The sequence below is a fragment of the Hippoglossus hippoglossus genome, chromosome 18, assembly GCF_009819705.1.
Source record: "Hippoglossus hippoglossus isolate fHipHip1 chromosome 18, fHipHip1.pri, whole genome shotgun sequence".
NCBI classification, from domain to species: Eukaryota; Metazoa; Chordata; class Actinopteri; order Pleuronectiformes; family Pleuronectidae; genus Hippoglossus; species Hippoglossus hippoglossus.
The window spans coordinates 3,346,449-3,359,042 of NC_047168.1; the positions used below are offsets into that span (position 1 = coordinate 3,346,449).

General features: G+C 41.2%; 1 protein-coding gene across 4 annotated transcripts in view; it reads right to left on the bottom strand.

Moving 5' to 3' along the window:
- Positions 1–12,594, bottom strand: part of tbc1d14 (TBC1 domain family, member 14) — a 31,072-nt gene that overhangs the window by 9,381 nt on the left and 9,097 nt on the right. For 2 of the 4 annotated variants that reach the window (XM_034615286.1, XM_034615287.1), the window contains one exon: positions 9,983–10,106. In XM_034615286.1, the coding sequence (XP_034471177.1) occupies positions 9,983–10,106 (124 nt within the window). Of the gene's footprint in view, positions 1–5,578; positions 5,976–9,982; positions 10,107–12,594 lie in introns of those variants that run through there. The other 2 variants (XM_034615289.1, XM_034615288.1) reach the window with 2 other exon arrangements.

The following is a 12,594-nucleotide window of genomic DNA, read 5'->3' on the forward strand; positions in this document are numbered from 1 at the left end:
GCTGGTGTCTAATGTGTGTGGTTGCTGTTCCACCCCTGGGAGTGTGATACAGGCCTATAGAAAGAGGAGGCCATGTGACTGTCAGTCTGTTACAGCTAAAGCCACAGAAGAGCACTTGAACAGAAGTATCAGCTGACTGACTTTCAGGTTCTGTGTGTGTGTAAATCCAGCAGTTGGAATTAGAGAGGAGATAGAGCCCAAATTGTGCAGGGACGACCTTTAGAGGAGACCATAGGAAGATGCTGCGTTGTCTTACTAGTTAATGAGGAAGCTACTTTAAATAGGGCAAGTGCAATATGAGCGCACGCACACACCCCTCTGTGTGTCCAGAATGTCCTCCAGTGTGTGTCGAGCTGGTTAATAATGCAGGCCAAGGTCTGCAGGCAATCAGCTCAACACTGTGCTACATTCGCATTGATCTGCACAGGCCACAATACAGGCAGAACAATCTATTCTTTCCGGTGTGTGCGTGTGAGCGAGCAAGTGTGTTACTGGTACTGATGCAGCACATGTTATTAATCTGCCTTTGTGATGCTGTCTGATGTACCAGAGCCTGATATCTATTGGCCCTGAGGGACAAATAAAGGTAATTGAATCAGGCTGAATTTCTGCTTGAGGAGGGGGACACAACACCAAATCCAAATGAATCCAAATTAAAAAAAAGACATAAAACTACCATGAATTACTTACAATAGCCATAAAATGTATGTACAGGGCACCTGCCAGACAGTTCTTGACAGGATGAAAAAAGTGTAAAACAAAAAAAAAAGATTCAAGAGTGTACAGTCGTGCTGGTGACTGTCTCAGGTTGTACTTCTGAGCTAAATGCTATAGTCAGCAAGCGAGTCGGGTTACCGGACAAAAATATGTAAGTTATATTTTCATTCGGGTCGGCTACTCTATTTTTTTTATGCTGCACTTGCCTGTAATCAAGCAAAACATCAGATTGTTCATGTTGTTTCTTGATCTTGCAGACCAGAGTCATGATGAGGAGGTGGGGGAGAGGGAAAACGGGAAAGCCTGAGAGGGAAATGCCAAAAACATCTCTTGAGGGTTGGACATCAAGGGAGAGAAGTTGACACATAAGACAGGAAGAAATGAGGGCAGTGGTGCATGAAGCAAAGATGAGGAGGATGCATGAAGTTGGAAGTTTGAGTGGTAATGGAAAACGTCCTGCACCGCTGGAGAGTGGATGTGATTCATGGGAAGACTGCACCCTGAGCACTGGGCTGAGAGAACGCTACACTAAAGGGTGAGTCACCAGTCCTGTGTGAGTACTTACACCTACTTTTCTTTTCATTGACCAACTATATCCTCACTTAGATTATTTTTTTGAAACTGTCTATCCAGCACTTACTCTCCTCCCTTGTACCCGCTTTGACTGCATGATTTAGGATATTTAGGATTATAAACCAGCTACAGGTTTAGTCCAAATCACCCTCATGCTGCGGAGGAGAGACTAATAAGGCCTTTTGCTCATCTTTGTCTTGAAAGAGAACGTTTTTGCGTGGTCCAACATACAGTGCTGCAACAGGCTTAATAGTCCGTACCAATACAAAATGTTCCTGTCCCTACCTAAGAGAGCAAAAGGAGCAGTGGGAGGGACATTCTACTTTAAAGCTGCAATTAAAAATACCAGTGGAGTGTGTAATGTGAAATTAAATTCTTGGGGTGAGGCACCTACAAAGAATTTTCACCCAACTCTACACTCCCACTCAGCCTGGACGTTTCTTTTTCCCCAGTTTTTTCAGCTTGTTCTTTGACAGCCCAGAACTTTAACTGTTTTGATTCGCACTCGCCACTCTAATCCAACCAATTTACCCGCAGCAGGTGGCTGTTTCTCTGCGAGGACGCTGTGATGAACCCACTGCTCTGCCCAGCACCATATGACAAAGGCAAAGATACACCAATAGTGGTCACCAATAGTATTTACTGCATGAAAATAGTGTATTTATGCACAACTACAGTAAGTAAAGTGGGTCACAGGTGAATGCAGTCGGTAACCGTGATGTACAATGGACATGTTTTTAAGCAATATCACAGTATTCCCATCTAAGCAATCAACTTAATAAGTGCAATCTTATCATAACCATACTTCCTATCCACCAGTCAAATCAAAGTAAATTAAAATAAGGTATATGAATATATATTGTTTGTCTCTTATCACTGTGAGTCGGTGCTTAACTACTAACATGCATGTACTGCTGCTTGGTTTATTAAGGACAGAGAGTACCTGAGGGAACAGCTGCAGGCCAATAAAAAAAAGGGAAGCAGAGCTTCTCACCCTGGGAATGGATGGACACTGCAGAGACAGGGAGGGAGAGGAGGGGGAGGTAGATAGACTGGGGGGAGGCAATTTGGCATCTGTTCAGCAGCACTGCAGGTGTTACCAAGGTTGAAACAGAAGACTGCACTGAGGTGCGTCTGTGGACAGGGAGATATGTGTGGATACGAGAAAATGGGAGGTGCCAATAATGAGATGAGCAGTGAGACTATTAAAAGCTCAACTCATTACCCAAGTTATAAAAACAAAACAATACTGATGGTGTCAGAGCAAGACTCCGGTTAACACTCAACAGACAATTGTGCATTCCTCTGCTACTCAAGAACTAGTACGACCGGTGAATCAGCACTTACGCTGACAAGAAGTGAGCAGAGAGAGAAGGAAAGAGACTGCACATTATTACATTACATTCTTCCTCCTGGAGATGTTAACTACTTCAACTGCAGCACAATTTGCCTTGTCCTCTTTCACACAGAATGGTGTTTGTTCCCCCACTTTAATATCCTGTTAATCATCTCGCAAACCCTCGCAAAAAGATTTATAAAAACTTGTTTTGATTAGCATGCATTTGTCACACGTCAATATCCACCTCTTCTTCCTGTACTAACTACCTTTCCTTTAAAAGTACATTATTTATTGCAATATAATTTTCTTCAATGTTCTCAAACATTGTGCAAGCACCATAACAAAGTATAACTACTACTATTTTAAGTGTTCTTCCTCATAGTTGTTAAACTAGTGTAGTGCCTGTTCGAAACCTGCCTGTTTGAAATGGGCTGTTTGTTTAGTATTGAATGCATCACATGTACAAATCGCAGTCGGCAACGTTTTTCCTGCTTTGAGAGACTTTATCGTTGGACTACATGGATTCAAATGAAACATACAAGTAATGAAACATACAAGTAATGAATCTCCCCTACTGGCTCCTGAGTGTTTCATGTTGCTTCATAAAGTTACACTTTCATGAATGGCTATCTGGCAACACAAACCAGAATATCTGGTTATCTGGCAGCAGACAAAAAAAACAAACAGAGTAAACGACAACACATATTGTCATGTTTCTCTGAAATTTTCACAGATTTAACAATGATACAAAACCCTTCCGGTCCCACCATGGTAGCCCTGAGCTGTAATAGCTACTACATCCCATGATAACCGGCTGCCAGAGCAACCTGCTTTGTCACACTGGCTTTCAGTAGAGTTCTCTGATTTCATGGTTGTGATGTAAGAGCTCTCTGGGCGCCTGGCTGCACTCACTGACTAGCTGGCTGGCTGTTCATGTCCTCTATGGTTTCGAACTGCAGACAATAGGACGCAACTCCAGTCCTCATCCAGTTGTTTTCTGGGGCCGATTCAAGGTAAATGAATGCGTCAATGATTAAAAGGTGCAACATGGACTTAAAAATACACCAATGTCACAATTGCTAGTAAAACTGTCCAGTTATGCTTTGGGTTGTTGCCTTTGCATCACAGCCACGTCAAAACCCTGCTGGTTTTCTTAACAAAGAGATGAGAGGCCACAGCAGGACACTTAGCCTGGTTTCACTGCAAAACGCCAAACTGCTATAGCTCACCGCCAGTACACAAACTTGATGGAAGTGCAACACTTAAATGCTAGAATATCTTCTGAATAAGCACTTCAGTGTACACCACTCAAACACAGGAGAACATCCATCAATTTAGTCTGACTCAGCAGAATTCATTTCAACAAATACTTGAACGAAAATCAACGAAAATGTTGATACACACCAAATGAATGGGATCTTCTCTCACCCAAACTGTATCCTTCAATACATTTTGTGGTAATCCGTCCAGTTTTTGTGTAATCCTGCTGACTAAAAGACAAACGGTAACCAAACAAAACTATAAGCTCTTTGGTAAATAGAGTGACATCATTTCTGTTCCAAGTGAGACTGACATAATTATCTTGTTTTAGCAGTAGCTTTCCAGTGAACTTTGCATAATTTAATGTTGTAGACTGACTGGTCGTTTAGTAAACTTGGGCAAAGGCAACAGTCACACTGTGGGATTTTACTACCAAGTCTTTTAACTCAATAAATGATCTTAATCGAATTATTGTTATTACACTGCATTATTTGATTTCATTCCATTTTTGGACTCACTTATGTAATATCCTTAAATTAACTTCATTGACTTGGCACCAATATTCCCACTGTTGACCTTATTTAGAATAAGACATTAGTTTGATTAGGGTGTTTACATGAGTTGCCAATAGAATATTCCATTCATACATGTAAGAGAGCACGATCTGATTATAACTCATGTCATTATGTAATTACGTCCTAAGTTAGTTCGCCAGTTTTAAAACCACAACCTGGAACAGTTAAATGTATGATGCAACTGTATACCATAAGTTTTTTTTTGCAGAAGCTCAGATTCCTTTTATTTTTCCATCTTGTTTGCACCTAAGGTATTCATCATCAAGCAGTTGGTAACTGCTGTATGTAGATGCAGTGAAAACTACAATTGGACGTTATAATTTGATTAAGATGTATCAAGGTCTACATAAAGGCCGGAATACTCCACGTCTTTATTAAATTATTGTCTATTTTAAGTATGACCTTATTCTGGTTAAGGTAATCAGAAAATACTGTACTGTTTACATGGCAGCCGCATTCAGACTGTTGGCTTAATCAAGTTAAAATATGAATATCGGTGTCCATGTAAACATGTGATCACACTTGGTCATTTATAGTAACTGGAAACTACAGCTTAGTTGAGACAGAATGAAGAAAATGTACAGTATCTACAGTAACACATTGGACTATGAGTAAGGTCACAAAAACACTATGCAGGTATAGTAACTTATTTCTTTCTATCTTTTTAATCAAAGGAAGTCCCACTGATTCAGCTGTCAAATGAGCTCTGTGTCTCCTACAGCATCAGTGATAGCAGCAGGAGGAAATCCCTTGACACACTTCAAAAAGCCAAACTAGAAAAGAGACAAGGCTATCATGCTGCTGCACATGCTTTTTGTTGTACTAACATGCAGTTAAGATGGGGGATTAGTCGATCAACGCATCAAGAAAACCAGACATTATCTTCATCTTTCCAGTGATTTAGACATTCTGACAATCAGCATCCTGCACCCGTCCACCATGAAACACAGAGCTACAACGAGCTGAAAGAGGCTATTGTGTGAAATCCGAGCCATCATCTTCCTCTGCTGCCTCATGCTCTGAATACAGATGGCCTCTGATTCGGTTAGACGAGGAGAATGACAGTGGGTCCCCACGTTCGCCCGCTTGTCCTCAGTGTTAAGTGCTCACTCACCATGAACGCTGCGGTTTCTTACAGACGGCCAGTCCTCCGGTGGGGGTTTGATTCCAAAAACCCTAGCCTAGCGTCATTGCTGCCCCTTAGCGCTCACTCCTGGCAACCGGACACCCAGGAGGTGCAATAGGAGGCCAGAGGGACAGTCAAACTGCCGACAGAGGGACACACCCCGCATTGGAAAGGATGTGGTAGCAGCATGACACCCCTCTTCTCGCTCTCTCCCTACTCACCCCACTCTCTCTGAGCAGTGACGCTACACTGAGCAGCTCTGCATCAGGTCTGTCAATGCTGCTGCGTGTGTCAGTAAATCAGCACTGCCGTGTGTTATTAGCCCCGGTCTCTCTGCTGAAGGTGCTCTGCGCTCTGCTGTACCCAGGCATCATAATCAACCCCAGAATAACAGATCAGGTTTCAGCCACTCAGCTCTCTGCTCTCTTCATCCAGTCAGGACTCATCGAGCAGCTGCAGCTTTAGTGCCAAAACAAGTTGAATCTACCAGTTGTGTCTTGAGATTTGTTTCCCTTGTTCCCTGCTTATAGACTGATCTTCTCTGTATATAAATGCAATGCTTTCCCAACAGCAGTCTTGTACCTTGTACTGAAGATGCACAGTTTTTGAGTATTCAGTGTTCTGGGAAAGATAAAAACTTCCGAGAAGATTTGTTCAGATACAACATCCACTCAGGAATTCATCATACACACAGACCCGTGACAGTAAAACTAAAAGTAAGGTCTCAAAAACCTCTAATATAAAAGGAACTCTTGTGCTTTGACCCCAAGTCACCAAATCTACACTAAGTAGCTCTGAAGCCATTCTGGATGACCTTACTTAGACACATAATGTTGGTTTTCCCATGTTTGAGGCATATATTCAACTTTAACCACCTCAGATATGATGATCGATAAAATGCCATTTGCTCCTTTTATAGCAGCAAAGTTATATACAACCATCTTCCTCCATAAAGCCCTCTTTTATTAGAGTCAACACAGGATTTAAAGCTGGGGTTGTTAATCCTGCAAAAGCGAGCAGGAGCATGCAAGACTCGCCGAAACTATGCTTCCAAAATACATGAACGCACACAGTCTGAAAAAATGCTAGAAGCGGACTTTTCCATGACTTGCTCACTAACTTATGACTATTGTCGCTGCTTCAGTAGTGTATGCCTCTCCGGCTTGTGAAGACTACGGTCATGTGCAGTAAGAGCACAGGCAGGGAGGTCGGTAAGTGACAGACAGGTACGCCAGCCAATCATTTCACTCAGTCCGAATCAAGTTTATTACAGACACAGATAAAATTTAAAATGAATCAATTCAGCCTTACTCCCAAGTCCCAGTAACTCAGACTCGTTTCGTCTGCCACACAATGCGATTCAGAGGCTCAGCAGACTACAGACCAGTTTATTTTCCTCACTGCAGCCACACATTACACAAAGGCCTCCGAGTGCTTGAAGTCACAGATAAGTGGTGTAAATTAAAATGATAAACTTGATCCGTTAAGTTGCTCTAAAAGGAAAAAAAGGGGAGAAGTTGCTGGTAGAAATAGCACGGAAGGTCCCGCAGTAGCTGAACAATAACCCTGGCAAATAAAGCATTACACGGACAGAGTGTAATGACCCGCCTTTGAACAGCCACTGGCAGCACAAAAGCTTGAAAGCTGATCCTTGTTAACCGATTCCTGAGGTCCAATATAAGGTTACAACCACAGAGGAGATTGACTGAGGATATTAAACTCTTGAGGGTGTGTATAGTGAGTGTGTGTGCGCACTCACTTGCTTAGAGAGACAACATTTAAATCCTGGAATTCCGATTTTAAACCAATACAACAAGACAGTCGACATGGATGAGCCTGTCATCAACAATATGCACTTGGATACGGGTCTGGAACCTCTCAGTTCATTACTGATTACACAGGGGCGTCATCAATGGGCACAGACCAAGATTCCTCTGGATGCAAGAGGATTGAAACCTAACGTGTGATGTAAATTATCAAACACGACAAGTGTAGTTGTTTGAGCTTCTTTTAGATAAAACATGTGTCCAGTTAATACAATACTCTCACATTAGCAGATTCAACCTCTCCACATCAGCAGGAGCCATCTTGGTTGTTAATGGAAACACTCCAACAGCGCTCCTCTGGCAGACTTTGTCAAACCCTTCTCAATTTAGATTACATTTACAGTTATTTTAACCAAACTTGTAACAGGTTAAATGGCTATAAGTGGTACATTAAAGCACATTAACAGGAATTTTATCCCAGTGTCAACAGCACAAAGCCCACTAGAGAGGGCTCCTTCCCTCATGTCAGCCAAAGGGGAAACAGTAGCACAATTACAGGCTTCTCCAGGCTCTAATTACATACTGCCATCTTGTTCTTTGGTTTATTTTGCCTGTAGGAAACAACCGTGCTTTTTAATTAGGCCAGAGACACTGGCACTGAGAAATTCCTTGTCCAGTCTGTCCTGGCTATCTAACAAAGTGCTCTGAACGACATTGAACTTTTTGAATTTCAGCTTGCTGAGCGACACAAACACAACATGAATGTGTTTGTGTCACTCAGCAAGCTGAAATTCAAAATGACACAATGAGCTGAGTCTGGCACAGAAAAATAACACAACTCAAGTGCATGTTTAGAAAGAAAGCTATCAGTGGCTAATATTAACCTGATTTAGCTATTGGGATGTATATAAATAGTTCTGTTCCCATTTTGGCTGTTGTGTGCTTGAGGATAATTATCATGTCTTATCATGACTACAACAGAATTGTTTTCATTCTACCTTTTTTAAATTTTGATCTACACTTTTGTCGTTTTGAGAAAGCCACTTTGACACAGTCTCTAGTGGAGCCACAGGCCTTTTTTATCAGTAATTCTACAGCAGAATTACACTTTTGTTTAAAATGGGAAGCTAACCTCCAAGCTCAAACTCAAAATGGCACCATACTGCATTGAAGCTGTTTGAGAAATGCTGCATGACTTATAAAAAGGGAACATCTTTTTCAAAATAGCTAAGCTAAGAGAATTCTACTGAGAAGTGTAGTTAAACTAGTAGCATTACTAAGTAGCATCACTGCATGTCGCTTCTAAAACTTGATTGTGTTATAATTAAGATGCTACAAAGGAAGTGTTCCTGCTTTAAACCACAGTTGTATGCATGTTGTCATTTAGCATGTGCTACCATTGACTGTGCACATTATTTTCCGGGTCAAACATTAGCCGAGTCAATATTTAAAAACACACTGTTTGTCTTTCAGTTTGGTGCCTTCTAAAAATAGCTGTAGGACCTTAATGTCACTGATGGTGAGATGTTGCTTTAGGTTCAAACTAAAACACTGCAAAAACAAAGCAAATAGTGTTAAACTCAACTAACTATTGCTGGTTCATGTGATAAATATCCTATCGAGGATGGAACATGGAACACAGCTGAGCAGAGTCTCAGGTGTTTCTATGTGAACAACAAGCTATGGCAGGCTTTTAGCAATAAACAACAATAAACAAGCTTGGTCTGAAATTATATCGTCCATTTTTTTAATGTTCAGTCTGTAAGTGGAGATGTGATGGTTTTTTCTGAACACTGCAGTCGAACTACATAAAAGAAAAGAAGCTTTAATGGTAAGACATCTGAACACATAACAGAATTTCTAAACTCAGTGTGTGGGAATCCAATACTTTCTTTTACATGGTTTCATTTTCCTCAGCACGGAATAAGGGAAGAATTTAAGAAATCTGATTTATGCCAACCCTCAATGTTGTGTGAAGGAAGAACCAGGCTCCCTGTGTCATGTTGGAGGATTAAATGAAGTCAAGTTGGTGGTAGATTATGCTGGAGAAATCGGATCGTAAATGCTTAACCAGCTTTTTCACGCATGAAACATAGACTGGGTAAGTATTACTGTCACATCAGAGAAATGTGGTCGAGTATGTGGACACTGGATTACAAAAACAGTGGTTTTAGACAGTCCTTATCAATTTAGTGCTAGCTGCTTCAAAGATGCATGAAGCAAACACTATAACCATTAGAACTCGCTTTATTATTCTGCCTCATGTGGAAGATCAATTATCAATCATAATTCTCTATATATTATTATTTTACTTCATTTTTATTTTTCAATGTTTCAATGAGATTATGATGGATGGCTTTTTCCTTGGTGTCTCGAGCGTCTGTATATTTCTACGTTTCTATGTATGTGTATGCATTCCCCCCCCCATCCCTTTTCATATATTGACTAATATCTGATCATAAAAAATATTGTACAGGGTAGGGGAGTTATCTGACCAGCTACTTGATTTTGCGTCTATGTAAATCTAGTCAACAAGAGACATTCTTCATTTGCCAGATGACAACCAAACTCTGGGATCTCTCCCCACCAACAAATGAAAATAAATCAATCAATCAGAATGTTCTACCTTTTGGATTTTCTTGGGATCCTTGATGGGGCCTTCCCGTGGGGGGACTTTCCCGAAAAGCTTCCACCCTGGATCCGGCTGCTCCACTGGCCGACTGTCCTTTACCCTCCTGGCAAACAGGCTCCTGAGAGAGACGCCGGATGGAGAGCGGGAATTAGGCAGGAGGACAAATGAATTGGCCATCAAAACAGAGAGCAAAAAGTACAACACAAGCTATTATCATGGTCTTTACTGGGTCACTTGTTATGGCCCCCCAGAGCTACAGAAGTCTGTGTCCCCTCATAACTACTGGGATAGAAGCTAATAGAAATGAATCACCCAGAGCAACCTATGTGACAACGATACCGTACAGAACGTTGATTATGTAAATACAGTAATTAAGCGTCACACCGTTTACGTGCAACCCCAATGATGGTGGCTCCCATTCCCTGTCAAACAGTCATTCAAAGTGTGGGGGTTTTGACGTTTTTAAATAGAGACTTTATAAAATGCTAATCCGCATGCTTTGTAAAACTGAGGCTGATAGCACAGCAGGGCAACTGTTTTTATCATGCTCATCAGACTGCTTGGCACATGACCATATTCAACTGTTAATGTCATTGGGTGGGATAAGAGATAACGACATGGCAACAACATTGCTCATTGTGTGAGGTCCGCTTCTGGGCTTTTTTTGTACGTGTGTGTTTGTGTGTGTGTTTGGTGTGGGGGGGGGGGGGGGGGGGGGGGGGGGGGGGGGTCGGGGAGTTTTTATATTATTACAACAGTTTAAAGCAGTTATTTGCCATCTAGGGTGAATTAGAGATTAAAAATAAATCAAAATTCATGTATAGTATATCACCCACATGCCAATGATCTAAAAAATTTTTATTTGACTGCCTGAAGTTTCTTCACCCACTTCATGGCCCCAAAGGTTAAATCAGAAATGCCTGCACATCTAAAAATAAACTTCATGGGTTATAGAAATCCTGGAGAAAGTTTTGTGCTTATATTATTAAATGCACAATACCGTTGAAATGTTTTTAGCTTATCTGCTCTACTATAATATATACACACACAGCAGCTCAAAGAAAACCCATAAAACAACGATACAGCAGCGATGCCTGTAAATTCATGTCAATATTATTTTAACCTTTTTATTTTATTTTTTTACAAGAGTAAAAGTTTGAGCAGTTAATGGTAGAAGTTACGGTTATTTTTTGGTAATTAACCAAAGCCTCAATCGACTAATTAGAACTTATCGGAAAAATGTATGGACTCATCGAAAAAACAATCAATATAATAATAAACATTTTTAAAAGATAGTTCCAGCTCTAAACTTAACACTAGCACACCATGTGTAACAGTAGTTAATCATTTTTGCTGCTTTCATGGAAGAACTTCACTTCCACTTCAAATTATCATGACGAAAAGTGCTCGACTGGAAGAGAGAGCAATCTGCATGGATTGTTTATCTTCCATCACCTGGTGTTTAAATACCACAGACAAAGCTGCTGAAAAGCCTTCTTTATCTTCAGCAGGGCCACTATTTAGCCAGCTATTCCTTTCATTACTCCGTCAGAGCGGTGTTATCACAGAGCTGTCTGTCTGTGGGGGCTTTAATTAAAAGCCTGAAAAAAGCCGAGCACAAAAAGACGTGACTGAAGTGGTCAAACAAAAAGCCTCTTCTGACCAAGCAAGGTGACATAACAGGCAGAGTAATCAAAGAGTCCACACCCGGCTGTTTGCCTCTGATAAATCTCATCAAGAGCAATTCACCGTGGCAACTGCCTTATGTAATGATTGTGCGTTGACACCACTTGGACTCAACTGCGAGGACCTGAAAGATGTGGAAAGGAGGTGTTAACTAACAAAGTAGTTTCAGGAGGATCAATCTGACCTTTGACCTGCTATGTGCGGCACAGCATGGCCCGAGGGCTCTATGCTGCCTCCAGGGGAGTGCTGACAGGACAACATGCTGACAAACGCTGAGTAGATACAGCTACAGCTGATAGCTGACGGTGTCTGCAGCTGGCTCCTGTGTTTACTGTGGACAGAGCTGTAATCAAGACACGTGGCCATCTGTTGTGCTCGCTGATAACTCACTGAAATCTGATTGATCATTTCTCAAATCTGTCCAAGCAACAAAATGTGAGTGCAAGCGCACAGTTTGAGCACAAGCAGAGTGCAGGCTTTTGAGTTAAACCATTGCAAAATATGAACGTGCACGTCAATGAGTCCTGCTCCCAAACTGAAAGACCCCACTCTTGAATAAAGAAAAAGGGGCTATACTGCAATTGCAGGTGAGAAAGACTTAAGGTCATTTTACAATCATAAGAAAACAAATAGTTATAAAACAATGAAGATCGCGTTCCAGTCTCTCTAAAATTAGTCCAAGTACTTTACTCGAGTGACAATAAAAATAAAACATATACATCTGTAGCATCCAATAATTCTGGCACTTGTATATCAGAGCTTTGCCCTTATGAGTTGTATAGTTTACGAGGCAATGTGTGCGAGACAATAAAATGATCATCCTTAAGCCTGCTGAAATGTGCAGCCATGCCTCCTTGATGCTTCACCTTGTAGTAAACAACCACAACATTAAAACAGGTAACTGTTTTTTTTTAATGTTG